The sequence below is a fragment of the Vidua macroura genome, chromosome 5 (genome assembly GCF_024509145.1).
Source record: "Vidua macroura isolate BioBank_ID:100142 chromosome 5, ASM2450914v1, whole genome shotgun sequence".
In the NCBI taxonomy this organism is placed as follows: domain Eukaryota; kingdom Metazoa; phylum Chordata; class Aves; order Passeriformes; family Viduidae; genus Vidua; species Vidua macroura.
The window spans coordinates 4,331,178-4,358,370 of NC_071575.1; the positions used below are offsets into that span (position 1 = coordinate 4,331,178).

At 48.6% G+C, this 27,193-nt stretch overlaps 2 protein-coding genes across 3 annotated transcripts in view; one reads left to right on the plus strand and one right to left on the minus strand.

Moving 5' to 3' along the window:
• CACNA2D4 (calcium voltage-gated channel auxiliary subunit alpha2delta 4) overlaps nucleotides 1-27,193 on the plus strand; it is a 123,276-nt gene that overhangs the window by 69,247 nt on the left and 26,836 nt on the right. The gene's annotated exons all lie outside the window — the stretch shown is intronic.
• On the minus strand, nucleotides 2,757-25,542 carry LRTM2 (leucine rich repeats and transmembrane domains 2). 2 transcript variants are annotated; one of them, XM_053978359.1, is made up of 5 exons: nucleotides 25,285-25,324; nucleotides 13,711-13,847; nucleotides 13,022-13,183; nucleotides 8,542-9,132; nucleotides 2,757-7,085 (listed from the first exon to the last, which is right to left on the minus strand). In XM_053978359.1, exons 3-5 carry the CDS (start codon nucleotides 13,086-13,088, stop codon nucleotides 6,631-6,633), a joined length of 1,113 nt encoding a protein of 370 aa, XP_053834334.1. In that variant the 5' UTR covers nucleotides 13,089-13,183; nucleotides 13,711-13,847; nucleotides 25,285-25,324; the 3' UTR covers nucleotides 2,757-6,630. The 2 variants fall into 2 exon arrangements, with proteins under 2 accessions (XP_053834334.1, XP_053834333.1); XM_053978358.1 differs by lacking the exon at nucleotides 13,711-13,847 and having other exon boundaries at nucleotides 25,285-25,542.

The following is a 27,193-nucleotide window of genomic DNA, read 5'->3' on the forward strand; positions in this document are numbered from 1 at the left end:
TAGTGTCTACAATACAGAGCACAGATACTAGTGGATGAGGAGAATACTTCTAAAAGGAGGAGAAAAAGCTGGAAGCAGTGTGACAATAGGCTCTAGTGTTATTCCAGAGGTGAGAAAATGCTTTCAGTGAAAGACTTAATGAACTCAATCTGCCTATTGTACCTAAAAGAAGACTGAGAGATCATTTGATTTAGAGTATAAAGTGCCTCCACAGAGAGAGCTGCTGGTTACTGAAGGTTTATTTTTTTTAATCTAGGGGAGAGAATAACAAAAAACTGTGACAAAAAAACGAAACAGATTCAAATTAGTTAATAAGCATGAATGCTAATAATGAGCATTAATAGGTATTATCAGAAGATACCAAGGGAAACACTATTTTCCCCTTTTTTCAGTGTTTTTCAAATCAAAGGTAGATGACTTTCTGGAAAATTCAATTTAGCTGCATGTAAACACGCACTGTTGGTCTTTCTACAGGATAGTTTCTCTAATTTCTGTTTCATAAGCTAAACAGATTGAGCTCTTTCAGCCTTTTTCAGAAAGGCATTTTCTGCCACCCCCAAATAATGCTTGTGGTTCTTTTCCACACAATTTCCAAGTAGCGTGCGATACACAGAAGGTCAGACTGGATGATCTAAAGTCCCTTCTGGCCTTTATGTTCTCTGAATCTCTGCCTCTGTGAATTCATTAATGTTTGCAAGCTCCCAGAGAGCTGCCAAGGGCAAGCACTATAGAAATGCAAAGCATTGTTGTTACTCTGCATATTTCCCTTGAGCTTTACGTGGAGCTGGTTGAATTTCGCAGGGTATCGTCTGTGTGTATTCCCTCAAGTGAAATACCTGCATTTCTCACTCCTGCAGTGCCCCTTCCGAGTTGATTTTCTGCAGCTGTGCTAACAAACAAGTTTATTCCCAAGTCAGGACTCAGAAAAAGCAAATGTGAAGGGGCAAATCTCTGGAGCCCAAAGCAAAGAGCAGCACATTGTAGTCCTGGCCCAGAAGCTCCGTGCGAGGCAGAATTATTATTAGCATCATGCTTTGCTTTCTCTTTGTCTCCAGGTGCCCTGCACATGGCCTCTGCCTGGCTGCAGCACAGCAGAACTGTGGGAAAGGCAGATCTGGCCCTTGTTGGCTGCTTTTCCCCCATTCTCTAAAGGGAGAAGAGCTGTGAGGATGCTGCCTTGTCCCCAGGTTTCCAGGGCTGCAACTGATATAAAGTGCACCCCAGAATGACGCAGGAAATGTTTATTTACTCACATTTCATTCTGTAACTGTATTCATTGGTGAATGCTTCTTGTATTGCCCATTATTCTTGGAGGGAAGTATTTTTTGCCCTCAGAAATCCTGTGCTAGGACTTGCATTTATCTGTTCAGAGGATAGAAGCTGACCCTCCAACCCGTGCTTCCAGTCAGTGCTAGCTCTTCAAGCCAGCACAGTGGGTTGCTTATGGATGAGATACTGAGGAGGAATCCTATTTTATATATTTTACCTGTTATATGTACAGAATTACATGGTTATTATATAGGGTGTTACATGTGTGCATGAGTAGGTGTGTAAGCAGGACAAATACATTGGTCAATATCAAATAGTAATCAAATTGTATTAAATAATTGCAGAAAATCGCAGCCTGCTCCCAGACAGTTCATGAACTGAAAAAGCCTAGAGTCATCAGATGAGTGTGTTGGCTTTGCTTTTTTTCTGCTCTGTGTTTCTGGTATTATATGAAGTGCTGAGTAGTATCTGTGTGCACTGCTCTACCTACCTGGCAAAATGAGATTAAACTATGTGTCATAGACACCATGCTATTAAACAATAATGGTGATTCTCCTGCAGCACATACCTTTTTAGCAGAACAGATGCTTCAGCTGTGAGCGGATTAAGAGTAGCTGGGTTCTGCTCCCAGTTTCTCTCTGAAGATCAGACTGAGCCCAGCAGGGTGATTCAGTAGAGCAGTGTGAGTAGAGTGGCACAAGGGTTTGCTCGTGGTGGGGTTTAACATCCTTCGCGGTTCCACATGTGTCAGGATGAGCTTATTCTTACAGCAAGGGAATGTGATGAATTGTGTATGCTTAGCACTGAAAGTGGCCAAGTGGGGAATTTAAACTTCTTAGCTGTGTGTGATAGACCTAGCCAGGGAACAGCTGGTAGAGAGACTCTTTTAGCTCTAGGGGTAGCAGCTTGTGTACTTGGGGGTGCAATAGGATTAGATAGCAATTTCCATCCATTTCAAAATAACCTTGCTCAAGAGGGTCAGGAATCTGGAGATGTAGGAACCCATAGCTCCCTATTTGTTACATTATGTTCTAATTAAAAAAAAGAAAAAAAAAAAAGCTTTTGGAATCAAATTTGACCTGAATATAATTCCATTGGCTCCTGCATTCTTACACTAGGGATTAATTTGGCCCTTTCTACTTTTATGTAATGAGCTGACTGCCACAGTATCTTATCCTTGTTATACAATCACCCTTGTCTGGCTGTGTCCCTGGAGCATTCTGTGTGTGTGTTTCTAGATCTAGGGTCTCACCTTCACTTTCCGTGTGTTTAGTCCTAGAGCCTCACCCTGGCTTACTCTGATATAGTGTGTGTCTGTGCACGCTCACTCCAACTTCTCGTGTACAGACAAGAATACATCTGTGGGAGCTGAGGGACTTTCTCCTTTGGCTGGCTGCGTCCCTGGGGTGTTTGCTTCTGCAGGGGATAGGGAAAGAGTGAATGGTGTTATCAGAGATCTCATTTAAACAAGAAGGAGCATAGGAAAATACATTCTTTATTATTATTCTGTAACAACAAGCCAGAAATATAATATACCTTTAAAAATTTTCTGTCTCATGCCAAAGAAACCTCCATTCAATCATTTTAGAAAATCTTGTCGCTCTCCCTCAAACGGTAACAAAAAAGAAAAAGGAATTACAAGTGCCATCTGTTCCCTGCAAGGGATGTGCCTACCTGTCCCAGAGGTGGATGTGTGGGGAAGGGGAGCGGGGGGAACAGGAGGGCTGTTCCTGGTGGCCCTGCCAGCCCTACATCACCCTGGCACGTGTTGGACCTGCTGGCCCCAGAAGACCCTTTCCTGAGGGCAGGCACCTGCGTGTGTCATTGGAGCAGCTGCCTGCAGCAGAGGGTGCATCCAGGGGGATTCCCCCCATGCCCAGCCAAGCCTGTAGGGACAACAGGAGCCACTGTCCCCACACACCAGAGGAACCCATTGGCTGGGCACACAAGGAGCACTGGGTCTCACTCTGTATCCAGCATCCCGTAGAGCTTTGTTTCTGCCCGCCCAGGATGCTGTGTTCCCTGCAGTGCCTGTGGGCAGTGCAGCAGCTCAGTCATACCAGGGCAGCCTGATTTCCAGGCGTGCTGGGGAACGGAGAAAAAGCCTGTTTGCAAACAGTGCCATGAAGAGGGCACTCCCCAGTGAGCCCAGTTACTCTGCTCTGCATGCAAAAGGACAGGTCCTCAGCCTGCCAAACAGAGTATTTGCTTTCCAGAGGGACTCCTCATAGCCAGCCTTCGTGTTTCCCAGCAACACTCAGTTCTCCCCTTTCCTGTCTTCTCCTTTCCTGGGTGGGTTTCTAAACATAGCAGTCCCTTGTCTAGGGTTGAGATAAATCCAGACTTTCTGCCGTATAAATTAAAACAAAAAAAGGAAAGGATGGGCAAGGTCATCACCAGCCCCACAACACAGGATATAGAAAATATTATTAGCAACAAGGAAAAATTGGTCAGGGCAGGAGGAGGTCACAGAGAAGGTGCAGGGAAAAGGAGGATTTCACACCCTCAACCCCTGCATTGTCCCCTACCTTCTTCCCATTCATTTTCACCTCTAGTCTATTCCCTTAAAAACAGTCTCTCTCTTATCTCACACACACACACACGCACACACATACACACACACACACACACATATATAGATCCCATTTGTTTTGTGCAATATGTCACCATTATTTGATGCAAGTAAAATATAGATCTATAAATATACCGTTCTGACTCAAGTCCCGTTTCAAGTATGATTGTGGAGTCCAGTATGGTAAAGGGAGAGGTTCCCCTGAGAGGGAGGTTGGGGAGAGGTTTGGATCCAGCAGGCAGAGTCTGGCTTGCTGGGAGTGTGGAACAGCAATAACACGCATACGGAGTCTGCAGTGCACCAGTTCTGCCCTTCAGAGCGGGCTACACTTGGAGCAGATGGGATGGTTGGAGTGGCTGTACAGTGCATGGGGAAGAGTCCTTCCTCCTCACATTTCACAGCCCCCCTCCTTTGCTTCCTCTTCCCCACAGTGTGATGGAAGCGGGGGGAAAGCGTGTGCGCACACTGGTGGGCGGGCTGACTGCTTCTCCCAGTTCTTCGTGGCAGCCTGGTCTTCTGCTTCCCCGAAGAACATCCTCCTCTGCCCCATGCATCCCCGTGTTGAAGGGAAGTCATGCTAAAACAGTCCAGAGCACCCTTTTTCCTTGGCTCTGGTGACCCTGGGTAGTCCAGGAGGGATTTTGCCACTCTAGGCTTTGATCAATGATGTTGTGTGCCCCCGAATCAGTGGAGCCACCTCTCTGGGACCAGAAAGGAGTGAGGAGCCAGTGTGCATTGCTTCCACAGGGATCCAGTCACAGCAAACAGGAGGACTATGAGATGTCCGACGGCAGTGGGATTCAGATGGAGCAGGTGGAAGAGGTGATGTGACCTGGCAGGATCCACCTGCAGAGCATGCAGGGCTCTGAACACAGGTTGCTAGTGAAATGCCCTGCAAAGCTGGGCTGGCTGCCAGCTTGTTTCCTGATGGCAGGGATCACACCATCCACAGGCATTGTGGATGCACGACCTCCGGTGTCATCTTCCTCGCCCAGGAATACCCACTGTGACGGGTTAGAGCAGGTTACCATGGCAATGTGCGCTCTCCCCTGGAGACAGCATTTTATCCCACTTCCAGTGATACAAAATGAGTCCTTATGTTGAGTTCCTTTCATTTTTTTTTCCCTCTCACTTTTTTTTTTTCCCTGTCAGGTCAGAATGAGCTGCAGACTAATAGGAGGCACTGCAATCTGAGGGTTTTAAAATCTGGTTGGGGGAAGTCACCCTATGTGACAGTGGCAGTGTGCACAGCTGTTTGTGTGGGCACACTCAGGTGCAGCTGGGGGTGTCATTGGACACCCCAGTGATGGTGAAGGGAGTGCATGTGGGCTCTGCTGCCTTCCATGCCAGACCCTTCCTGAGCTCTCCCACATGTGCCACACTGTGCTCCAGGTTCCAGCCTTCACCTCAAGACCCTGCATAACTCTGCCCACTCTTTTTGGTCACCGCAGCTGCATCACCCTGTTCCACACACCGTGCTGGCCCCTGTGCCAGCCATGGCAGCTCCTGGGTTGTGTGACTTCTTCCCCTGACACCTTCCCCTAGGCTCACACTTCTCAGCACGGCTTATGCTCCTGGTAAGCCACCTCCTCCTCTAGTCTTTCCTGATGACCCACTTCTGATCTGCCAATCAAACATTTCTAAATGGAGGCTTCATATCCTTACCCTCTCCATTTCTTAGAGAAGACATAAAAGAGATAAGAACACACCTTTTTTTTTTTTTCATGCCGTGTACTTATTTCCACAGACTGGTGCTGTAATCTCAATAACTTTGCCTCTCTCCATCCTCTTCTGCCAGTTCCCACTGGCTCTGCACTATGGCTGAGATGTTTTTGTTACTCCTCAGTGGCGTGTGCATGTTTTTGTCTGAAGCAGAAGGTGATATGCGCTACTATGGTCAGGGTAAGGTAAAGTGGCTGGATGTATCCATGGCTGCATGCAGAGAGCAGGTCAGCATGGGCATGAGTGGTAGCTCTGCATGTGCAGGTGGGGTGCCTGGATGCCTGGAACTGGGACTGGCTCTGTGTGTGTGTGTTGGGATCAGAATGAGTCAGTGTGTGTGTGTGTACAGGAGGATGACTGTGCCTGTGCACCTGCAGCAGATGATGTGTGTGTCAGCTCAAAGGTTTGGACTTGGCCAGGAGCAAAAAGAGGGACACTGTGCTCCCTGGCAGTGTGTTAGGGTGATATAGATATCTTTCCACCTCTAAAAGTGAGAAGGGAAATCTACCACTGACTGTTGCCCTACCATAGGGACCTTGCCTCCCTTCTGGTGTAATCTTGGTAGCACTGATTTGTAGGGTAGGCAGCAAGTTCGTGTCACACAACAGCAGTGACCTAACGGTGAGGCACGGACACTTCTGGTGTCCTGCTCCCCACATAAGGTTTCACACAGCTGCTCTCTGTTTGCAGAGAACTCTTGACAGGACACAGAATGACTCAGGACCGAAGCTGAGAGGATGACACAGGGTCCCAGAAGGTGCCAGCTGCCTTTGCAGCAGGCATGTGAGGGAAGCTCTGTGCAAGGGCATGAGGCACAGCAAGCACTCGAGGTCTGACTCTACTTTATTTGTCTGGGAGGGCCCAAGGATGAAAGGGCACAAAATGGGCCTGGGGCAGAGGAAAAGAAATTGAGCCAGGTGCCCTGACCCCCCAGAAGCATGTTGCACTACTTGGGTGAGTGGAGCAATAGCACAGTCTGTCTGGGAAGATGTATTTTGGGAGGACCCCATGCTTGACTGCTCTCAGGTACCTTTTTTCATCGCTGTCCCTTCCTTCCTAGAACAGTTTCACGCCACAGAAGAGATTTGTTTTTGTTCTTCATGTTCGCCTTCTGTGTCACCCATGAGTGGCTGCCTCTTCTTCAGCTCCCGGTGGTACTTGGCCATGAGGGAGGCATAGATGCAACCATAGGCAGCTGCCACCACCATCATGATGCAAACGATGCCACAAACCACCCCTGCAATGATCACAGTGCCAATAGCCCGGCGCACGCTCACAGGCCTGTACCGCTGTTTCTGAGGGCATCCCACACTGGGCTCCACTTCTGTTTCTGGGCCTGATTTAGATTTGGAAGGAGCGGGGCTTCCTTTAGTGCAAGGTGGGCCAGTATTGTCCAGCACTGTAGAGCTGTTCTCATCATCCAGCTGGGAGCAGTAGTTGAACATCTCCATGGGCACCATCCGCATGTCCTTTCCTTTCAGCTCCTTGGGCAAGGTGCAGGCCAGCTGGTCGATTTTCCCACCTGTTACAACACAGATAACAGGAGTCAATCACAGCTCCATGCCCCTACAGAGACAGCAGGGTTAGATCCTCAGCTGGGGTGAGTTCATGGGCCTCCATTCACACCTGCTAAAGTATTTTCCCTGCAGAAGCTTCAACCATGTCAGCTGGCCATGCCTCTGCCTAGGTTGGGTTTGACACAAGAGCTCCTGGTGCATATCTGAATAGGCCAAGACATAAAAGCCCTCTGAAACCATTAAAGTCAGTCTCATACTGTTTAGTGAGTTAAGTAAGTCTCAGAAGAACCACTTTAGAAAAAGAGAAATTAAAGCAAAAATATAGGACCAGGCTGTACCTTTTAAAAAAAACCAACAGATACACATCCTATCTTCTGACAACTAATCCATCTCTGTGAAAATAATGACAGATGTTGAAAGAAATGCTTGAGTGAGTTTGAGCAATTTCCTTGGAAGCAAAGGAAAAAAAGCAAAGTTATGTCTGCGTGCTTTCCATTGACTTTGTGATAGGAAAGAAAAAAGAACAAATCAGAAAAAAAGTGCAAAGTGGCACTCGTATGCTTGTTTGATTCTGCTCACACAAATGCATATTTCAGACTGCAGTGTAGCCATAGGCAGAGATAATCTCCTTGCAGCATGGCTGTGATCAGCAGGGATGTGACAGCTATCCGCATGATTTGAGACCCTTTCCTACTCGTTGGTTCCAGAAACAGAAGGTCAGGCCTTCAATCCTCACTCCTGTAAAATGTGCCAACTTTCTCTGAGTTGCAGCTCCTGAAAGCATGTCATCCCATCAGCATTCCTGATAAGTGACATGTACCTTTCTAGTCTTCTGTGTTTCAAGGAAAATCTGGAAATGCAAACTTGTCAAAAACTGCTCGGTTTGAAATGATGATTTCATAGCCAGTCTGACTTGGGGCCTGGCTTGTTAATTTGAGCTGGAGGTTGGGTTCTCCAGTATGAGTTGCAGTGGTTTTCCTAAGTGTCACTGTTTCCTAAGGTGCAGCAAACCTGATGCTTTACAGCCAAATCTGACTTCTAATTCTCTCAGCTTAAGAAAGAGAATGGGATGGTTATTTCCAAGTGTGAAAAGCATTTCTTCTCTTTAGGCAGAAAGAGTAAGGTGAATTCATAATCCTAAAATTTTAATTCTACTTGAGGAAAGTTCTTTCTTCTCTCAAGATTGAAAAAAAAGCCAGGTAATAGTTCAGATTAGAAACAAAATAAGGAAATAGGAGATCTAGGGCTGCTGGGGACTTCACAGACTGGCAGTGTTGCTATATGAAGGTGCAGTGGCACTGAATTGTAGCAAGGTCCTCATGCTGTTTGGCTGAAACCTGTCCATCAGGTCAGCCTCACCTGCCAATTGTATCTGCTCCTGTTTCTTGCCTGCCTGCCTTTTGCTTGCTTCTCCTGGAAGACCAGCACTCCTCCACCTGCCTCCCGCACGCGAGCACCTACCTCGGTAGGAGAACCACTCCATCCAGTGCTTGAAGTCTCGGAGGTTGCAGTCGCATTCCCAGGGGTTATCCCCAACCTGGAGCTGCTGCAGGCTGGTTAGAGGCTCAAAGGTCACCCTGTCCAGGCTCTGCAGGCGATTGGACCTGAGCGAGAGGGAGCGGAGAGCAGGCAGGTCGTCAAAGATGCCTGAAGGAATCTGGGCCAAGCCGTTGATGGAGAGATCCAGCTGGCGCAGCAGGGCCGTGTGTTGTAGCAGGTCCTTGTCCAAGGCCCGGATGCTGTTGTTCCTCAGCTGGAGCTCTGTGAGGTTCCCCAGGTCACTGAAGATGTTCTGAGGGAGCTGGTCCAAGAAGTTGTTGGATAGATCCAACCTCTGTAGAGCAGAGAGGTTGGAAAACACTGCTCCTGGCAGGATGCTGAGTTTGTTGTTGAGAAAGAGGAAGGTCCTGGTGTTTGTGGGGATGTCTGAGGGAATGGAAGAGAGGCCCAAGCCACTGCAGTCCACTTCCAGGTTGCCACTGTTACATTTGCAGGAGGAAGGACAAGCAAAGAAGGACTCAGCAGCACATAATGAGAGCCAGCAGCCAAGCACTGGAAGGTGAAAAGCGGGGAAGGAAGAGGGCATGGATTAGATCAGTGCTTTCCCATCCTCACCCGCCACCAACTACAACACAACCCTCACAGCAGGGCTCTTCGCTGCAATGCCCTGCAGTGTAATGAGTTTCCTCACAGCTACATTCCTTTACTGCTGGCCTGCATCCTGACAGCATGACTTTCCTCTTAGCCTGTTTTTTTTTAGGAACAAGCAAGTAAATATCCCTCCAGTTTCACAACAAAGTTCAGGACTTCGTTTGGGATGTGCTGTTTGCAAACAGTGCATCCCAGTGGACTTTGCCAGCAGATACTGGAGCACTGGTACCTGGCAGAGGAGAATGGAGCAGAGAATGGTGGGAGGTGTCACCTCTGACAAAGAACAGCTCTTTCTGAACAGTCAGCATAGAGACAGGAGGGACCAGGTATATTTAAAAAGTTCCAATTTTTCAGAAACAGATATATTATTAGAAAGCTTTTAAGAAAAATGAAAATAAACTAATCTACATTTCAGGTGTGCTCCTGCAGTTTGAATCCTAATATTTGTGATTGATAAGACTGAGATCTAAGACTAAATCAGGGCATCGTTTACTTATCATATTCACAGTGTGTCATAAGAGCCTTGTGTCCACTTTTTAATTAATTACATTACATTACAAAGGGATGATCAAGACAACTGCTAAAATGTAACAAGGAGTCTTTAAATCCCTGGACACCTGGTACTTGCCATTGCTCTCAAAACAGTTTCTGAATCCCATAGCAACAACCCCAAAAGTATCTCTGAGTGGCCAGTGACCACCCCCATCTAGAGGTGGGAACTGGGTACAGATCCAGCAATTGTTCTTATTTAGAACTTTGGACGCATTCTGGACTACAGTCCTGTGCAAATCATGGGGTGAACCCTGAATCATGGTTACCAGTTACAGACACGCAAAGAACAGTGTAAGCCACATCTGACCAAAATGGCCCACAACAAGGGAATGAGGAAAAGAGGTGTACGTTGGGAACTGACAAAAGCAGTGTCAGGAAAAGGGTTAACACACACACACTCTTTCTCCTACACTGTCTCAAGGTTGGACAAATCACAAATCAGCATTTTTTAGAGCTGCTGTGGATTCCAGACGTGGGTCCAGATCCTGCCAGTGGCACCAGGGCACAAGTTACCAACCTTCCCTGGGAGCCAGTGGCTTTTCAAACTCTCATTTTTGTGACAAAGAAGCATTATCAGCAAGAAAGCAAGCTTTGTGCCTCTTGTCATTAGAGGAGTGGGAGTTATGTTTAAGCAGACTATGTAAAACATTTGCATCCTTCATCTTAGTTCCTTTTGTGGAATTGAGATCGCACAATGAATTCCACTATTCTTCAATGTGGGAAGCAAATTCAGCTCCCTCGCAGTTTTTAAGGTGACAAGTTTGAGCATTTGACTAAAACTGAAGCAGGTTTGTCTGTACATCATGCCTGTCCTCTCCCTTTCTCACTTTTCTTCAGAGAAGGCAGTCACTTGGGTTGGTAGAGTCTTTTTAGGGGTGAATGGTAGCTAAAGGGGATGCATTGATTGTCTCGCCTTCCTGAACTGGCAGTCAGGTCCTTTTGTCCTGCTTTTCTTCAAGGAACCAACAAGCAGGTGTTTTACTTCTTAATCCTAAAGAAATTGTAAAAAGAATGCCCACAAGAGAGGGAGCCAAAGGAGACCCATGCTGTGGAGAGGCTCTGCCTGGAGCAGCTTTGCAGTCAGCCTGCTCTTCCTTTCTTCCCTTGTGCCACTCTCTAGAGTTTAATCTGACCCACAGCCCATTTCTTTATAGCAACTGTGCTTCTGTCAGCATTATGCCTTCATACTCCAACCCTGTCATCCTGCACAGGGCAAGTTTTGTGTTCCCAGTGATCCTTGTGAGAACTGGCAGATTTGTGGACTGGTAGTCTAAGGAGAACTATCCCATTTGAATCCTAAGCTATATGACTTTATTAAGGACGAAGGGATAAATGTTCAGAGATAATATATCAATTCTCTCTTACTTCGTCTGCCTTTCGGAATTCTTCAATAATTTTTTACTATCCTGCAGTTGAGATCTCAGGTGTACATCAGCCCAGGCCATGCCAATAAATGTGCTCTTTTAAGGAGAATTATGGATCCTTATGGGGAAATGTAAGACAGATATTTACCCAGACCACCTCTGTGCTTTCTTGTCATGCAGAGGCTGGAGCCCACAACAGAAATTGCCATGAAAATAAATCATAGCCTATGGACTACAGCAGTACAGGTACTGACTGGCTGGCTGATATTTAATTCTGTTCAGAATATGTCACACTTTTGTTGTAGGGAGGGAATTAAAAGAATGGGAGCTACAGTGGGGAAAGGAAAGAGCACTGAGTCATTCAAGTGACCCCATCTTTTCCTGGATGCTTAACAAAAGCCCAGTATTAATAATAGATTGGCAGCTGTGATGATGAGATAACAGCTGCTTTGTACACCAAGAAAGGCAAGAGCAGCCCATGTGTAATGCTATCCAGGTGGCATTCTGTTCAGGGCTTATCTCAGAATGCCTGGCCGCCTGCGGCGCCGACTGGGTGGCTGTGGGGTTCCACCAGTGTGTATGCTGGCAGTGGCTGGCAGGAACAGCCTCAGGCAGCTGGCTGTGGTTATGTTCAGGAAGTGGATTTATGCCAAGCTTCTGCAGCCATGTAGGATATGCCAAAAATGTCTTGTTGTTATCCATATATTGCTGTATGCTTTTGGAAATATTTTACTAAAATCATACAGAAAAGAGATCTCGTTTTCATTTCCCTGCAAGAAGTGCATCCATGAGGATGTGAGCTGAGGCCAGGGAATTCATTGCGTTGGTTTAAGATGAAGCTCTACAGGAAAGAGATGCAGGGAAGCAATAGACAGAACTTGAAGCTGTCTTCCAGCCCTACAGAAGGATGGATAGTAAGTGTTTTTGTGTTTAGGGAAGATCAAGTTACTTTGTGGGGTGTTTGGTGACTCTAGTAGGTGGCAGAAAGATGATCCAGGTATATCACATTAAGTCAAGACTCAGTAGCGTTCATTATAAATAATTTACACAGTCTAGTCTGTGAGGATGGATTACAAAGATGTTTGTTTTCTGGAGAAGGAAGTAATTCCCCCAGCTTCTTACAGCTGCAGCTCCAAATGTGACCAGGAGGACTGGAACAAGGGAAACCACAGACCTACTTGGTGCCTGGGCATGCAGTAGTGAGGGACACTCTCCAAGTGTCCCCTTTACTCTGCTGTGATCTCCAGATACTTCTCTGAGATACAGATAAATTCCCAAAGCCCCACATCACCCTAGCAGTGCCTGCTCTGCACTCAGGGGTACTGGAGCAGCTGCCCCAGCCCACTGGGAATATGCACAGGCTGAACGCTTACAATTTAATTTGAAAGAGAGCTTCTTTATTTACTCCTTGATTTTCACCACATGTGGCAGTGCCCAGTAGGAGAATTCTGCCTTCACATCCTGCATTTCCCTCTAAAATCTGTTATGACTTTTGCTGTGAAGAGCTTTGCTCAGCAGCCTGTGTAAAACCCCAAGCACAGAGAGGAGCCTGCAGCTCACAGGATACTGATTTGAGAAATGGTCAGGGTGGATCTTTGTGCGATGGTGTCTGTCGTGCTGTTTCTCACCTGCCAGGCCCACTGGAATTCAGAAGCAATCATCACTCGCTGTCCCACTTTAAGCCCATCTTCAGCTTTAGAATATCACTCTCCCTCCCAGCTAGCCTGGCCTCTAAAGGAATCAGGAATTAGTTCAAACATCTCCATTCTTAGCTGTCCCTCTCCCCTGTTCTTAACCCTGATGTGACCTATTTTCTTCCCATTCCCTTGACAAACAGGAATATTGTAGTTGGTACCTGAGCAGGCATTACTTACGACAAGCCTCCTGCCACCTCATGAGGAACCTGCTCCTCCACGGGTGGCCAGCACTTGTAGGCAGCATCGTGGTCTTCTCCAGCGTGTCTTCACATCCAACAGCCAGCCTGGCACAGGGCCCCAAAGGGAGAAGGAATGACCTTGTAGCCTGCCTGCCAGGTCCTGTAGAGGGAAAGCAGAGCCAAGCAGATGAGATTCACTTCCCTGGATGTAGCACACAGGGTTGAGCTGAGTGCTGTCCTTTCCCCTCCCCAATTAGTGTTTTGCCTTTGAGGCATCAGTTCTGTTTTGGAGGAGAAATGGAGGGTGTTTCAGGAGGCGCAGTGTGTTGAAGGCGCAACATTAATTCATTTTGAACCTCACGGTGCAGAAATAAAACCTGATTCACCTAAGTGCCAGAGAGAAGTTTGTGCTTGAATAGCCTGCTATGGTAGCTACATTAGCTTCATGCTCAAGGTTAACATGATGAATTGCTAAGGTGACCCTGCCAGGGCAGCAGACTCCGGCTCATTCCTGTCGCCTCCACGCAGGCTGGTGCCACCTGTGCATCCTCTGCCTGACGCACGGCTCAGGCTCGCTGAGATCTGGGCACCAGCGCCTGCCAAGCTGCTTCTCTCCCCGCTCCTCCTCCCCCCACGCCACCACACCCGTGCCCCCACCCCCCCCCCCCCCCGTGCCGTATTCCCTACCAGCACTTCCTGTCTGCTTTAAGGTAAAATGGATGTGGTGGCTAGAGCAGCACAGCTTCAGCTTGGGGATTTCCCACTGCAGCAACTGCAGGAGCTGAAGAGCGAGCGAGCCCCGGAGGAGAAGGAGAAGGAAGGACCTGAGGCGGGGGAGACTGAGTGGGAGTGTTGAAAAGAGAGGAATTGCATCTTAATTAGTAGAAGGAAAAATCCTCAGTCTAATTAGAAACCCAAAGACCATAAAACTCTCCCCTGACAGTAAGTGACTGACAACAGGTTTCAACTTCCCTCCTGCTTCCCTTTTGGATACAAGGAGGCAGGAAAAATGAAAACACCACAGACCCTTCCGTCCCCCTGCGTACTCTCTGATGTGCCACCCACAGTCACAGCAGCAGTTAGATGGTCACATTTCAACCAGAGGACAGAAATGAGCCATCCTCCATCCCCTCTGAGGGGCTCTGACAACATCCACGGCGGCTATTTTAGCTGGGTGCTGCACTGCCACCAGGACACTCTCCCCACACACGTGCCAGGTGCCTACCCTCCCCCAGGCTCCCAGACTGATTTATTTTATATGGGAATATAAACCACCAGGAAATATTAAAATTAGCATCTTGATGAAAATTACGAGCAGGTTCAGTACCTAGGCTAGCACATTTGCAAGGCTATTTAGATCGTTTACCTAAATGCCAGTGCACCAAATGCCTCTCATAGTACAGAAACCAATTCAACCTTCATCCACTGCAGCCCCCCACTCCCCAGTCTGAGCTGGAGCCCTTTCTCTGCAGTTCCCACTGAAGGAGAAGCTGCAACAAATAGCTGTCCCCATTTGGTGCTTGCTCTCGACCTGACCGAGGAGACTTTCAGCCTCCCCCATAGAAACATCTCCATCCTAAATGCCACCCCTGAAGTCTCCGTCCCCGCCTGTCCATATGGAAAAGGAGGATGAAAAGCTGCAGGCACTTACCTGGAGGGGTTCTCCCTGCAGCCACTTCCACCCGACTCCCCGGACACTGCCCAATTACAGCCTCTTCCTTCCCTCTCCCTCCTTGACTTTCACTCCCCAGCAGCAGGCTTTCCGTGTGCTCTATTTAACTCCCTACAGCACTGGAATAAACGGCAGAGTTAAGCTGACAGCCACAGAGCCTTATCTGCCTGCTGGATAGCGCCAGTCGATCAGCTCCAAATCCTGTTGCCAAATGATCACGTCCTTGCTCTCAGCATCAGGGGCAGCCGCCTGCCATGCTCTGCCTTTCCCTCTTCCCCACCTTCACTCCATCTAACTTTGTCAGGGTTATAGATAGCTCTGTTCCTTGTGCTCTTGCCTTTTGGCTCTGTTTTGTAACACCCCATCTGTATCAGCTGGCTTCATTCCAATTAGGGGGGCTAAGCAATTAAAAAAAAAAAAAAAAAACAGCTTCCTTGGGTGCTTTATGACACGGTTTCCCTCTGCTGTGTCCCCTCAGCCCAGGCCCCCACTCAGGCCATGCACTGCTGTGTCTCTCCCACCATGCTCTGTGCAATTCATCCAAGCTGTCCCCAGGCAACAATGGGGGCCGAGGGCAGGGCTGGCACACCCGGGCGTGAGGACAGGGACAGGGTCAGGGTTTCCACCCTGCTCCTCCTGCTCCAGCAGGGCAAGTCCAGCTCTAGCACTCATTTCTGGTACCTCACGGGCGCCTCTTTCCCTCAGGCAGCACCAAGGCTCAAGCAGAGAGTGCAGGGTGGGAGGAGCAGCCATGTATAAATAAGCCTTTTCCCTATGTTTAGAATTTATTACAGTGCATAGTGATTAACACCTGTTCAGGCTTTAATGTCAGTCTCCTGCACTGCAACATGCACTGAGATGGAGGGGCCTTGATAAACCCAAGATTATTTTAAAGCATGTCACATATATGCCACACTCCCCACTCCATAGATAGCAGCCACCCTGTGTGCACTCATACACGTGTTTCCAAGTCTTAAAAGCAGCTACCTTCATGTACAAATGCACAGTCACCAACCTAGCTTACATTTACAAATGTGTGCACGGAGCTGGGCTTGCACATGTTCCAGGGACTCTTCTGTAACCCTTATTTATTAACCTCCATGTCTTCCACAAAGCTGCCTGCTTCTCCAAGCATACCATATGCCCAGGTGGCAGAGCAGTAGATTTGGAATACATAGAAGTTCTTGGCTGCTGAAAAGTGAGGGTCAATGAGCTTCTGCATTTATACCTTGAAGAAGTATGTTCATGGAGAAATTTTAATTCCAAAGATCCAGGAAAAAAACCCAGTTTCTCCTATGCATCTACTGCCCATAAGAACATTATACCCTTAGTGATTAATATTCCACAGTCAGGAGAGAGCAAGAAGGCAGAGAGGATTTTTAAGAGTTTCTTTTTTAAAGGTTTCCTCTGACTTGTCTTGAATTCTGACTTAATTAGCAGTTTTCTTGTGGCCCAAGAGATGCCTTCTGCTCTGCAGAGTGCCAGGCCAACTGCACTCACTGCCAGTGCAGCACTAGGAACGTGTAATCTTGGGGCAAATAGCACCTGCCCACACCTCCAGCCTCTCCAAAGCAGCACCAGATGTGTCTGGCTGCTTTCAGCCTGACAGCCAGGGATTTTTCCAGCAGTGAGCACTCTGCCATACCTAGGAGTGCTCCCTGTATGTCCCCATCTCAACAGGAGAGGCACCGTGCCATCTGTTCTGAGCTTGCCTGGCATTGCTTGGGTTTGGAGGCTCAAGGCTGGTCAGCACTGCTGGAGCTCTGAACGCTCTGAAGTCACCCAAGGTCTCCACAAACCAAGCATTTGTCTTTCTCATGGGCTTTCTAGATGGTTCCTTCTCCCTAGAGCAACATGTCAGCTGAATGCCCTGTTATCCATGGGGCACAGTGGCCAGAATTTTCTTCTGTGTGCTTGGAGTTGAATGTCTTTCCACATTCTTGAGAAAACAGGGTTGCCTGTGGGGCTGGTGATGGCCTTTTCCTATTACTGTTTCAAATAGGACAGCAAAAGACAACTACTTTAGTTTCAGCTCAAAGCAACAAAATGAAATCATCCGTTTCTGGCCCATGGGCTCCAGTGGCCAAAAATACACCGAGCTGAAGTGCCACTTGGACATTTGGCCTGCTGTCAGACTCTAGAGGACTCTCTAATGAGGATTCCCCTAATTAGATTGAACAGCGAACCTTACTGGGGGATGCAGAGGGGATTATAATGACTCCACAGAACTTGCCAGGGCCTAAAAACTACAGCAGGCACTATTCCTGCCTTCTGCCTGCTCCTCTGTGCCCAGACACCAGTAATGTTTGCAGTATCACTCCAAAGCCCTCACTTTTGTAGGGAGGGTCCCAAGGAGCACGTAGAAGGGCGGGGAGGGTTTCAATTTACTGTATCCACTTACTGTATCCACATACTGGCTTAGTAACTCTTCCCAATTCTGTGTCACCTTCTATCCAAAGCGTGCCATGTGCTCTATTAATGGCTGTTACTGTAGCTGCCAGATGGTGTTATTTTGTGTTTAATGACCCCCAGAAGTAAGGCTGAGGTAAGAGCCAGTAGTTCTTCTGCTTTGGGTAGGTGGATAAATCTATCCCATTCTCCAGACAACAGCACTAAGACTAGAGACACAGGGGACTGTGTCACTGGGATGAGACACTGTCAGAAACAGAGCCTAGCAACCTCTGTCTCTGATTATCTCTCCAAGTCCCTTGCAGTAACCCTTGGATCATGGCTGAGGGATCAGACTCAGTCAACAGCTTGGCTTATGAGCACTGGCAGAACATGTGGGTGACCTATATTACAGAAGGGTAGGTAGCAGAGACTGCAACAGATGCCAGCAATAAATTATCAGAAAGTATGCACAGACTTTCATCCCTCCCCCACACTCTCCTTCATGGCAAAGTCCCTTTCCCCTTTCCAATGCTGAATTGCTTTAGCCTTTATCAGAAAAGCAGCAGCATGAGGGAGGGCATGGAGGACGCTTTAAGGAGATTATCTTCTTTCCTTTCCCTTTCCTTGTTTCTTTTAGGATTCATGTTTTATTGCTATCACCCCATAATGGAGGGGGACAGTGATACCCCAGCATTTAGTGACTAACACGTGTTGTTCTGTGCATATCCCTTCACCTGCCCTTGGCAGGGCAAGTGGCAGCAGAGACACATAATCTGTGTGGCCTGACTACCACCCCACAAGTGGCTTTAGATGGCATGGAGACCTCACCCATTCAGGTCCCCCAACAGACCTGTTAGTTGTGCAAATTTTCGATCCCAAGAGGTCACATTGTCTCAATGGGAGCCTCTCTTTGTCGTCTCTTTGGAATGCAGAAACACTCAGAGAAGCTCAGCAATGCTGTAGAAACATCCAGTGTGTGTCACTGCTCCAGTGAGCTTCCAAGCTGAAGAGCTGGGGGCTTCATTTGCAGCACTTGCTGATTTATTAACACATATGTTCAAGATCCAGTAGTGTTGTGCTGTCACAATCAATGGAAAACACATTTTAAATTCATATGAGGAACCCAGCTGCAGAAGAAATAGTGCCCTCTGACTTGCAGTGATCAATCACAGCTAAGCAAAACACCTCATACAGAAAGCTGTAAAGCAAGTAGAAAAAGCGTAAAACCCACTTGGTCTTGTAAGGGACTCTGCCACATTCCTGGCCTGATGTGAATAAAAACTTCACTCTTTTCTCTGTGATGTGAAAAGGTCAAAAAGCTTCTGATTTTTGGATTGGCACTGTAGGCACCTCTGAAATGCAAATGTGTCAATGGTAAAAAATGTTTCCTCCCCAGGACTCTCCAAGAGAGATCAACTTTATTCCTATTTTATGGAAGGGTAAACTATGATCCAGGTAAAACTGGCTGCTGATTTTGGCTGGCTAAAATTTCAGCTGCCTTGCTTTTGATACTTCATCATTAGTCCACATCAGTTCCCCACTCACTCAGGATTTTCAAAGCTGAGCTGTCAAGTGCAGCGTTTGCACTTGGGGCTGTAAATGCTGTCCTGTCCTGCGGAGAGTATTTGTAGGCCTTATCAAAGTTACACAGAATAAAAGATTTTTGGCCAGGTTTTCCCAAAGTTTCCTGACAGGCCTGTGGCAAAAACAAGAGAGAAGCCAGATTTCTTGCTTCCTCATTCCATACCTTAAGCAGAAAACATTATTTACATCCCAAGCCTCCCTGACCAATGCACAATAATGAGACTGGGAAATTCTGGAGGAGCTGGAAACACCAAGGGCATAAAGCCTCAGCAAATCCTCTGAGAAATACAGAGCATAGGAAGGGGATACAGGGAGGGTAGCACTGCTGGGAAAGACCCAGATTGCTGTGGAGATGTGGAATTCCTTGGGAAGCTGTGGAAGCAGGTGGAGAGAGCGGGATATCCAGCCAGGAGTGACAGGAAAGTCCCAGCACAGTGAAAGTGTGGCATATGGAGGAGGCCCAGAGCAGCAGCAGGAGGAGAGCTGAGGGGGCAGTTGACAGGAAGAAATCCAGCCATGTGTGTGCCAGCATCTTCTCCAAGTATTACGGAACGCGACAGACCACGTGCATGTTTCCTCCCTGCAGAGCGGAGGCAGCTGAGAAGGGAAGCGGGTGAGGGAGTGGGAGAGGGGCTCAGAGGAGGGACACGTGAGCTGACTACCCAGTTTCCTCCTCTTTTTCTTGCCACAGGGTGATGTTTTTGTTCTTCTCACACTGTTGGCAAAAATTGGTAACCAAGTGAGATGTGGAGGGGGGTTCTACATGAAGGTTGAGATAACATTTTCTGATCCAGCCGGGAACAGTTGGCTGTGGGTGGTGGCTTGTCACCAGCCCTGCCAGTTCTAATCCAGATCCCAGTTTTTCTCATTCTCTCAGCTGTGGAGTGAAGAGCCTTCCCTACAACTTTAATTTCCTGCAGGGGTTAATCCCATGGTAAGTGGTAGCTCAGGCCCTTAATCCTTTCACTCAGTCCCTTGACAGAAGGACTGCAGCCACTCCTGCCCTGGCAAGTCTGAGGGAGGCACCTTTCTGCTCCCAGTTCCTCCTCTACACCCCACGAGCATCCTCCAGCTCACTGGCATTTAAAATGCTGCTCCCTGCTTCCTGGCAAGCCTACCCTGGGGGTGTGGGTGGGTGGTACAACCAGGAAAAGGTTGCAGGCAGAGAAGACAGCTTGATGGGAGAATCCTGGTTCTCTGGTCCTCATTCCCTTCACTACTGTGCTCACAGGTATTTTCTGCACTTCTTGGCTGGATGGTGCTCTGAATCCCAAAGTATTTCTTTCTTGTTTTTATTTGGGTGGTGTTCAAGAAGGAAGGTGTGTATGGGCCCACATTTGTGAAGGATTCTCTGAGGAGTCAAAAATTTTAACATGGCCCAGTACCTTCCCTGGCTCTCTTACTTAGAGTCAAAGGATGCAGCAGATCTTTAAGAGGGGAGATGCCAGCCTGTCTGAGATAAGAGATACATTTACATGAACAGAGTAGATGGAGATGGAGAGTAGATCAGTTTAGCAGCAAGAGAGGAAAATGTAAGTTTTTAATCAATATAAGCTCTGTCCCTGGCACGCTAGGCTAGATTTCTGTTGAACAACATGACCACACTGCCAAATCAAGGGGCTTCCAGATCAATAGAAAGAGACCCCTGTCTTATGGGGGGGGTCAAGGCATTTCAGCTTTGACCCTTTTCTCCTTGTTGTTTCTCATTCCAAAAATGAGGCAAGCTTTTGCAAGCCTGAGTGATCCCTTGCACACAAAATGCCCCACACTTGCTTGTTTCCCATCATTCATTTCTGCATTAGCCCAAAAACTGGTTTTGCTTTTTTCATTGCCTGCCTTTTGAAATACTCTGGGCCTTTGAGCTCACTGGCCTTCCTTATGCTTGACTCTTGTTACTCTTTCTTCTGGTGAAGAAGCCAGCATGGTGAAGAACTGCTGCCACCAAGGCTGCTCCCCCTTTTCCTCACTCCCCTCATTGGCTGTGCTTCCCTGGGTGCCAGGCTCCCAAAATGAGCTGCAAGGGTAGTGGCTTGTCACTTTGGCAGCTGAAGCAGGAGGAGAGAGACAATGTAGAAAACACTGGAAAAATGGAAGAACTTAACTAAGGTGTCACGAGGCTGTGCCCTGGGCATGTCCAGAGGGGCAGGGACCATCCAGGCCTGCACAGTGGTGGGGCAGAGCACAAGATGCTGGCAGTAAAAATCCACTCAGCTCTTATCATAAAGGGATCAGCCCAGCATGCACATAGCTCCTGGCAAGCCTCCTGAGGAAAGGCTGACTCTCATCATTCCCACACAATGTATTTGTACTGGACTCTGAAGGAGACCTTTTTCTGCCTTAGTGAGTTGCAGAGATCTGTCTCACTTGGTTCCCACTGTGGCACAAGGTTGTTGGTGCTGCCTGTAAGAGCCTGGAGCTGTTCTGCTGCCCCATTGCCCTCCATCACTTCCCAGAGCATCCAAGAGGGGCAACCGTGCGAAGTCCACACAAACTGCATGGGATCTGGGCTGGTGCCTTCAGCTCCAGGGGTGCCTGCAGATCCCTGGGACACATTTATGCTTTTTACAAGCTGGGAACATTGTGCATAGCTTAACAAGATGTGGTGACAGCTCTTGCAACCCAGAGCTCCAGCCAGGATCTTTGGATGCATCTGGGTTAGCACACAAATCACAGCCTCATGCTGCAGAGCTTTCTGAGGCTGAGGAAGGTCTGCAAATTTGATGTGAATTTAGTTTTCTACAGGGTTCGCAGCCACAGAAGAGATACCTTTATGGCAAAGTCACATCCCATTGAAATCACAAGAAGTGGTGTGGAGAGCAGGGCCCACCTTCAGCCCCTCTGCCCCCACACAGCAAAGTCACAGCAGCACCACACCCTGCTTTGGGCAGCACTGGCACTAGGGAGTCTCACCAGGAGGGGAAAGGAAGCCCAAGAGATGAGTGCCAAGCCAAGTTGCCTTTAACAGCTCACCTCCACACTCAGGGTGAGGTCTTGCTTTTTTATTCCTTGTGTGACAGCATGGTTCATGGGGAAGGAATCTTCCCAGCCTCCTTGAAGTGAGGAGGAGCATGGTAGCAGGGCATGTCTTCCAAGAAAAACTTCCAAGTTTATCTTGCAGTCAGTCAAGAAGTTCTGACTTGTGTGGCTTTGCTGTAAATTTCAGTCTCAGTCCTTCCTGCGATGGGTGTGGGCATTGCAGGGCATAAATAATAGACAGTCTCTTGTTTTCCCATTCATAAAAATATAATGAGCAAACCATTTTATTATTTTCATTAAAAGAAGGGGGAAATTGCCTTATGATAAAATAGGCTTGCAAAGTCAAGGAGTTAAATGTGAGTTTATACTTGCCCAGCCTTCATTCAGCCACTTGCAGCACAGCGCTGCCTCTGATCACCCGACCAAGTTCTATTTCTTTTTTTCACAGGACCCTGTCCCATACTCAGTGCAAAGGACACATGATACTCAGGCTAACAATGAGGATGTTGTAATAAATAAGGCTTGTTTTATATGGTCAGAATTAAATATTAAACCACACTTTTGGCAGGAGGCCACAGTCTGTACATTCCTAATTTTGCGGGTGCCCAACACGAGACCCTAGGGGCCATTTTGCAGAACTGCTGAACACTCACAGCTGTTTTCCAAAATGCTGGCAGCTGAGACAGCAAACTGGTACAATCTCGAGGACTCAACAGCCATGACAGCCAAGAGGTCCCAGGCCCTTGTCCTGCACCTGCTGCTCCTTCCCTGTGTGGCTAAAAGGGGAAGTCTCTTTTCCCTTCAAAAGCCAGGAAAACGACCATTCTCTCTTGCCTCATCAAGAGCATAAATTCTCTATCATCAGCTACAAGGCAACTGTAGCTGCTAACATCTTCAGAACACCACAAGACAATGAATAGTGATGTATTGCCTGCAGGGCTTGCTTGGCAGGCAGTAAACAAATAAAAGAGACACACATTTTGCAGTACTCAAAAAAAACACAAAAAGAGCCCCCTGCTTCACTCCTTGAGCACCATGTAGCCAAGTACCCTGAATGAGGCAGCTCATGAAAATACAGTGTGTCATCCTACCAGTCAGGACTGCAACCCAGTGCAAGTGGCACGCTGCCTCCAGTACCAGTATTTCCTAACTTTCAACTGCTTGTTTTTGCAGTATGAATAATATATTTCACATAATCCAACCCCTCACAGATGAAGCAACTTTTCCTTCCATCTCTTGAGCCTGGAATTGAACTAGTTTATAGGAAAAAATGCACATCTTCTTGCTGTTATCATCCCCTCAATTACAGAAAGCTTTTTTGTGAGCCAGCATTTTGGTAAAGCCACAGCAGGAATAGGCTATGTGTGACAAGGTATTTCCCTGCAGCAGGAGGAACATCCCAGAACTCCCACTCCTGCTTCTTTCCAGGGAGAACTGAGCGTGTGCCATGGTGTAGCATGCTGAGGCATTACCCAGCTGGCCGGAGCATCCCAGTATGGTCATCTGAGTTATGGTTTGAGCCACCCAGGACTGGGACAGTTGTCAAGCAGTGTAAGCAGCTGCTTGTAACCAAACATGGCAAGTGAAGGAAACTGCCTGCTCTGTCTTTTGACTCAGCAACAGGCAAGAGTCACCGAAGAACTACCCAGAAATGCCCTCCCACGGCTTGAGCCTCTCCTCATCCTGTTCCAGCCTCTGTTGCTCCCTGAATGCTTCTGTCCAGGTATCCTTGTGGCCCCGTGCTGACTCTCCCAGCCCTGCTGAGACACAGCTTGGCCTTCATCAGGCTTCTGTGGTGCAGAAGAGCCTAGAAAATCCTTTCTGCATCAGGCTTTTAAAAAAAGCCAGAGGAAGGGCAGGAAGCTGGAGTGACTCTTAAAGATGTCTGAGCTGAGAGTGCACCTTGCTAGCATGTGACATTCACTTTTGCTGGAGGAAAGGGTAAAGCTATGATCTGGTATAAAAATTACATAAGAAGGCTTCCTCCCTTTCTCTTTGCAAACTGCCCCTTTGCTCAGGATTTACCATAATTCCTCCAAGTGGACAGGATGCACTAACAGAGGCAGCACTGATGTCTGACAGGGAGACAACTCCCGCAAGCCTTTCGCTCATGTGGAATAATTCCCTTGCAAATGTTGCTTGCCCACAGCAGTTAGAGGAAGATCCACCCCTGCCCCCCAACAGATCTGAGCCACAAAGCTCAGAAGAAAAATGGTCTGCAGTTCTGGAAAGGCTTCCTTCTCCTCACTGCTAAGAAGGTACCCTGCTTTGGGACAACTCGCTGTCTGTGTTTAAAGCTTCCCCTGTCTTTTAAGGGTTTCCTTCTCCTGCAATAGCAGCAGCTCCGGTCCTTCCCCATATGAGATCTTGATTTCTCTCTCCACCCTTGAGTAGCAGGTCAGACCCCCACAGCAGAGCAGTGCTGTATCCTGCTCGCTGCCATTCCCTTCAGGGCTGTGCTGGATGTGGCACATTGACATCCTGAGAGTCCACATGGTGGGCCTGGGGCCCAGCTTGGTCATGACCTGGTTGGAGCAACAGCTTCAAACATCCTCTCTCCCCAAATCAGGAGAGCTCCAGTTTAATATGTCGCACTTAATTAGCAGGAGATGCAGGGACAGTAATAAACTGGTCAGGCAGAGGGAGGAGAAGGGGGCAGAATGCCCTGTGTGGGATGTGTGTGTGTGCACGTGTCTGTGCATGCGTATGTATGCACACACACACACACACACACACACACACACACACACAGGCTAACGCTTACATATATATGCTCCTGTCCACAGTGTGCTTCGCCTTGGCTCATTTGGGACCTCATTCTCACCTGTTCCTCCCAGTCAGGGCTGGAAAAGGCTGTGAAGCTTCTCTGTGCTGTGTTTCACGTTCCCCCCTCAGTGCTGTGCCTTCCACCTAAAAGTTCAGAAATCACAGGCTCAGCCTGTGGAGATGCTGAAAGCAACTCGGGACTTATTTTTGGCTCTACTTGTGATTTGGCATCCTTCACTTCATGTCCTGTGGTCATGTCCGTGAGCACACACACCCACGCACTTATACACATACACACCCCCCCCTCCATTCCTATAGCTGTGCACTGAGTGCTGAACCTCTTCGATTTTAGTCCGTACTTCTCCATTTTAGGTTGTTCTTACTGAGACAGCTGAGTCCAAAATGATAGCCAGCAAAGCCATCACAAGTCAGGAGAGTGGCACCTCTCATGCTGACCCCCCTGAGAGCCCCGAGGAGCGGACAAAAGTCAGAGCTCACCAGGAGCTGCCCGCTCCGGGGTCACCCCAGCACCGAGTTCTCAGCCTCAAAGCTGCACCGGAGCCGCCTGTGGTGCAAGGAAAGCTGCCGGTGCTATTCTCAGCTGGGAGAAGTTGCTCCCGGCTGCCTGCACTGAAACTGGACTGGGACCAGTACGAACGACCTCTGCAGCAGGTTTGCCGTTCCGCCGTATGGCAGAAATCGCTGCCCTCAGTCTCGCACAAGGGAGCCGTGTGCGCTGAGCTGCCTGGCACGCAGTGCTGCCCCTGCCTGCCACCCCCTCCCCGGGGAAGCCGCTTCCTGGGGGGCAGCTCCACTCACCTCGCTTAGCCGGGAATGGGGAAAAAACACAAAAGGGAAACGTCTTTACTTACCTCTGTCAGGCTGGAATGGACCCTCCTGTGAGAATAGCAGCTCTCCCAGCTCTCTGAAGCCGGTACAATCCCAAAGCAAATCCAGCAGAAAGTGCCTCTGTTCGCAGCTGGCGGACCCTAGCTGGCAGCAGCCCTCCCTAGCCAGCCGCTGGCCTCGCGTGGAGGGCAGGGGAGCCGCACAGCGAGATGACAGCGTGGGAAAGGGACTGTAATCCTCCGTAAATAATAAATCGGGGGAGAGAGAGAGAGAGAGAGAGGCGAGAGAGGGAGCGACTGTGCGCGGTGAAGTGACAGCTGGGGGTACATCTGCGATGGCAGCAGCACACGCACAGGAACGCGCACAGACAGTGCAGAGGAGTCACCCCGCCAGGCAGGCAGGATCTGCTCCCAAACACCCAGAGGAAGGAGCTCGGGAGGTTTTCATTCCTCTCAGTGCATCTTGGAGAAAGGGCTGTTGCTGTCAGTCCCTCTCTCTCCCTCATCCCCCCTTGCTGCCATCCCTCTCCGGGTGCCAGGAGCCGAGGGGCTCGAGGAGGGGTGAGGAGATGCCATGGCGGGAGGAGCTCACCACAGCCCCTGAGGAGCTAGATTGGTCAGACACAGGTTACAAGAGAAGGCACCGAGCTGAACAGTTCCTCCCCTCCCTCCATCTCTCCCCTGCTACGGCTGATGACAATAAACTCAGAGAGAAAGGCGTCAGGATGAGAGGGGACGAGCGCTGGCTTTTGTATAGGAGCGAGGCAAGCGGCTGCAGCGATGGGGAGACAGCAGGGGAGAACCCGGTGGGCTTGGGAGAAAGGCACCCCCTTCCCACCAGTGCATCCAAGAGGGAGACAACAGAGAGGTGCCCACGGTGGGCAGCACAGCCCTGTGTGTGTTTCCTTAGGGATTATGGGGAAATTTGAGGGGTGCTGTTAGGGGGTAGTTGGGACGAGGGGAATGGGTGAAAGATCCACAGTTTGTTCCCCTGAATTTTGGGTGCAGCAGGGAGTGTGTTCAGCCATAGGTACGTGTGTCAGGTGCTGTGACATCCATCAGTGACAGGCATTCCCTGCCCTCCCTGACATCGCCTGCTGATACAGGGATGCAGTAAGCAGCCAAATCCAGCCCACTACCACCACTGGGATTGCCTCTGTGCTCTCCCATGGGCCGCTGTAGCCTTCCTCCCCAAAATCAGCCCCCTATCTTGCCTTCCTCCACCTTGATGAGGACCTCAGTAGCTCACATTTGCAAGAATTACTGTTTTGTTCATCTACTTAAACTGCCCCTTCTATCAGGTCCAGTATCATAAACAGGCAGATTTGGGCTTTTTGTTCATTTTAATGTGTCTGGAAGTTATCTTTTGAAGTGAAATTTTTAGAGGACTCAAAGTAAAATTTTAAGTTACTAACTCAAGAGGGAAAATAAGAATATTTCAGAAATAGGAACTAGATGGATGGATGGAAATGGATGGTATGGGCATGGCTGTTCTGCTGTTCTGGTACCTTCCAGTTGAATCACAGGTTTTATGTAACCATTGGACCAGCTACCATGAAAACAGGTTGTGAATGGCAAGGTAAACCTCGACAGGCACTCTGCAGGATGCAATCTTGAGACTTTATTATGCCTTTTTATTGTGCAGCAGGTCCAAGAATTAAATCTTGGGGAGAGCTCCTTGTGTGAACAACATATGGATAATCAAAGAGAGAAGCCAGAGACTGCTGACAGAAAGAGGGGCAAGCAGAGGATGAGCTAATGAAGCAGGCATGCTCAGCAGAGGGATGAACAGGTGGAGGGGAAGGCTCTTCTCTCCACCATGAGCAGCAGTGCACAGCTCCAGGGAAGGCCCACTGCAGCCATGGCTTTGTAGGCAGCGTGGGGAGTGGCAAGTGGTGCACAGCTTTGGGTACCACGTCTACACAGTGATGCC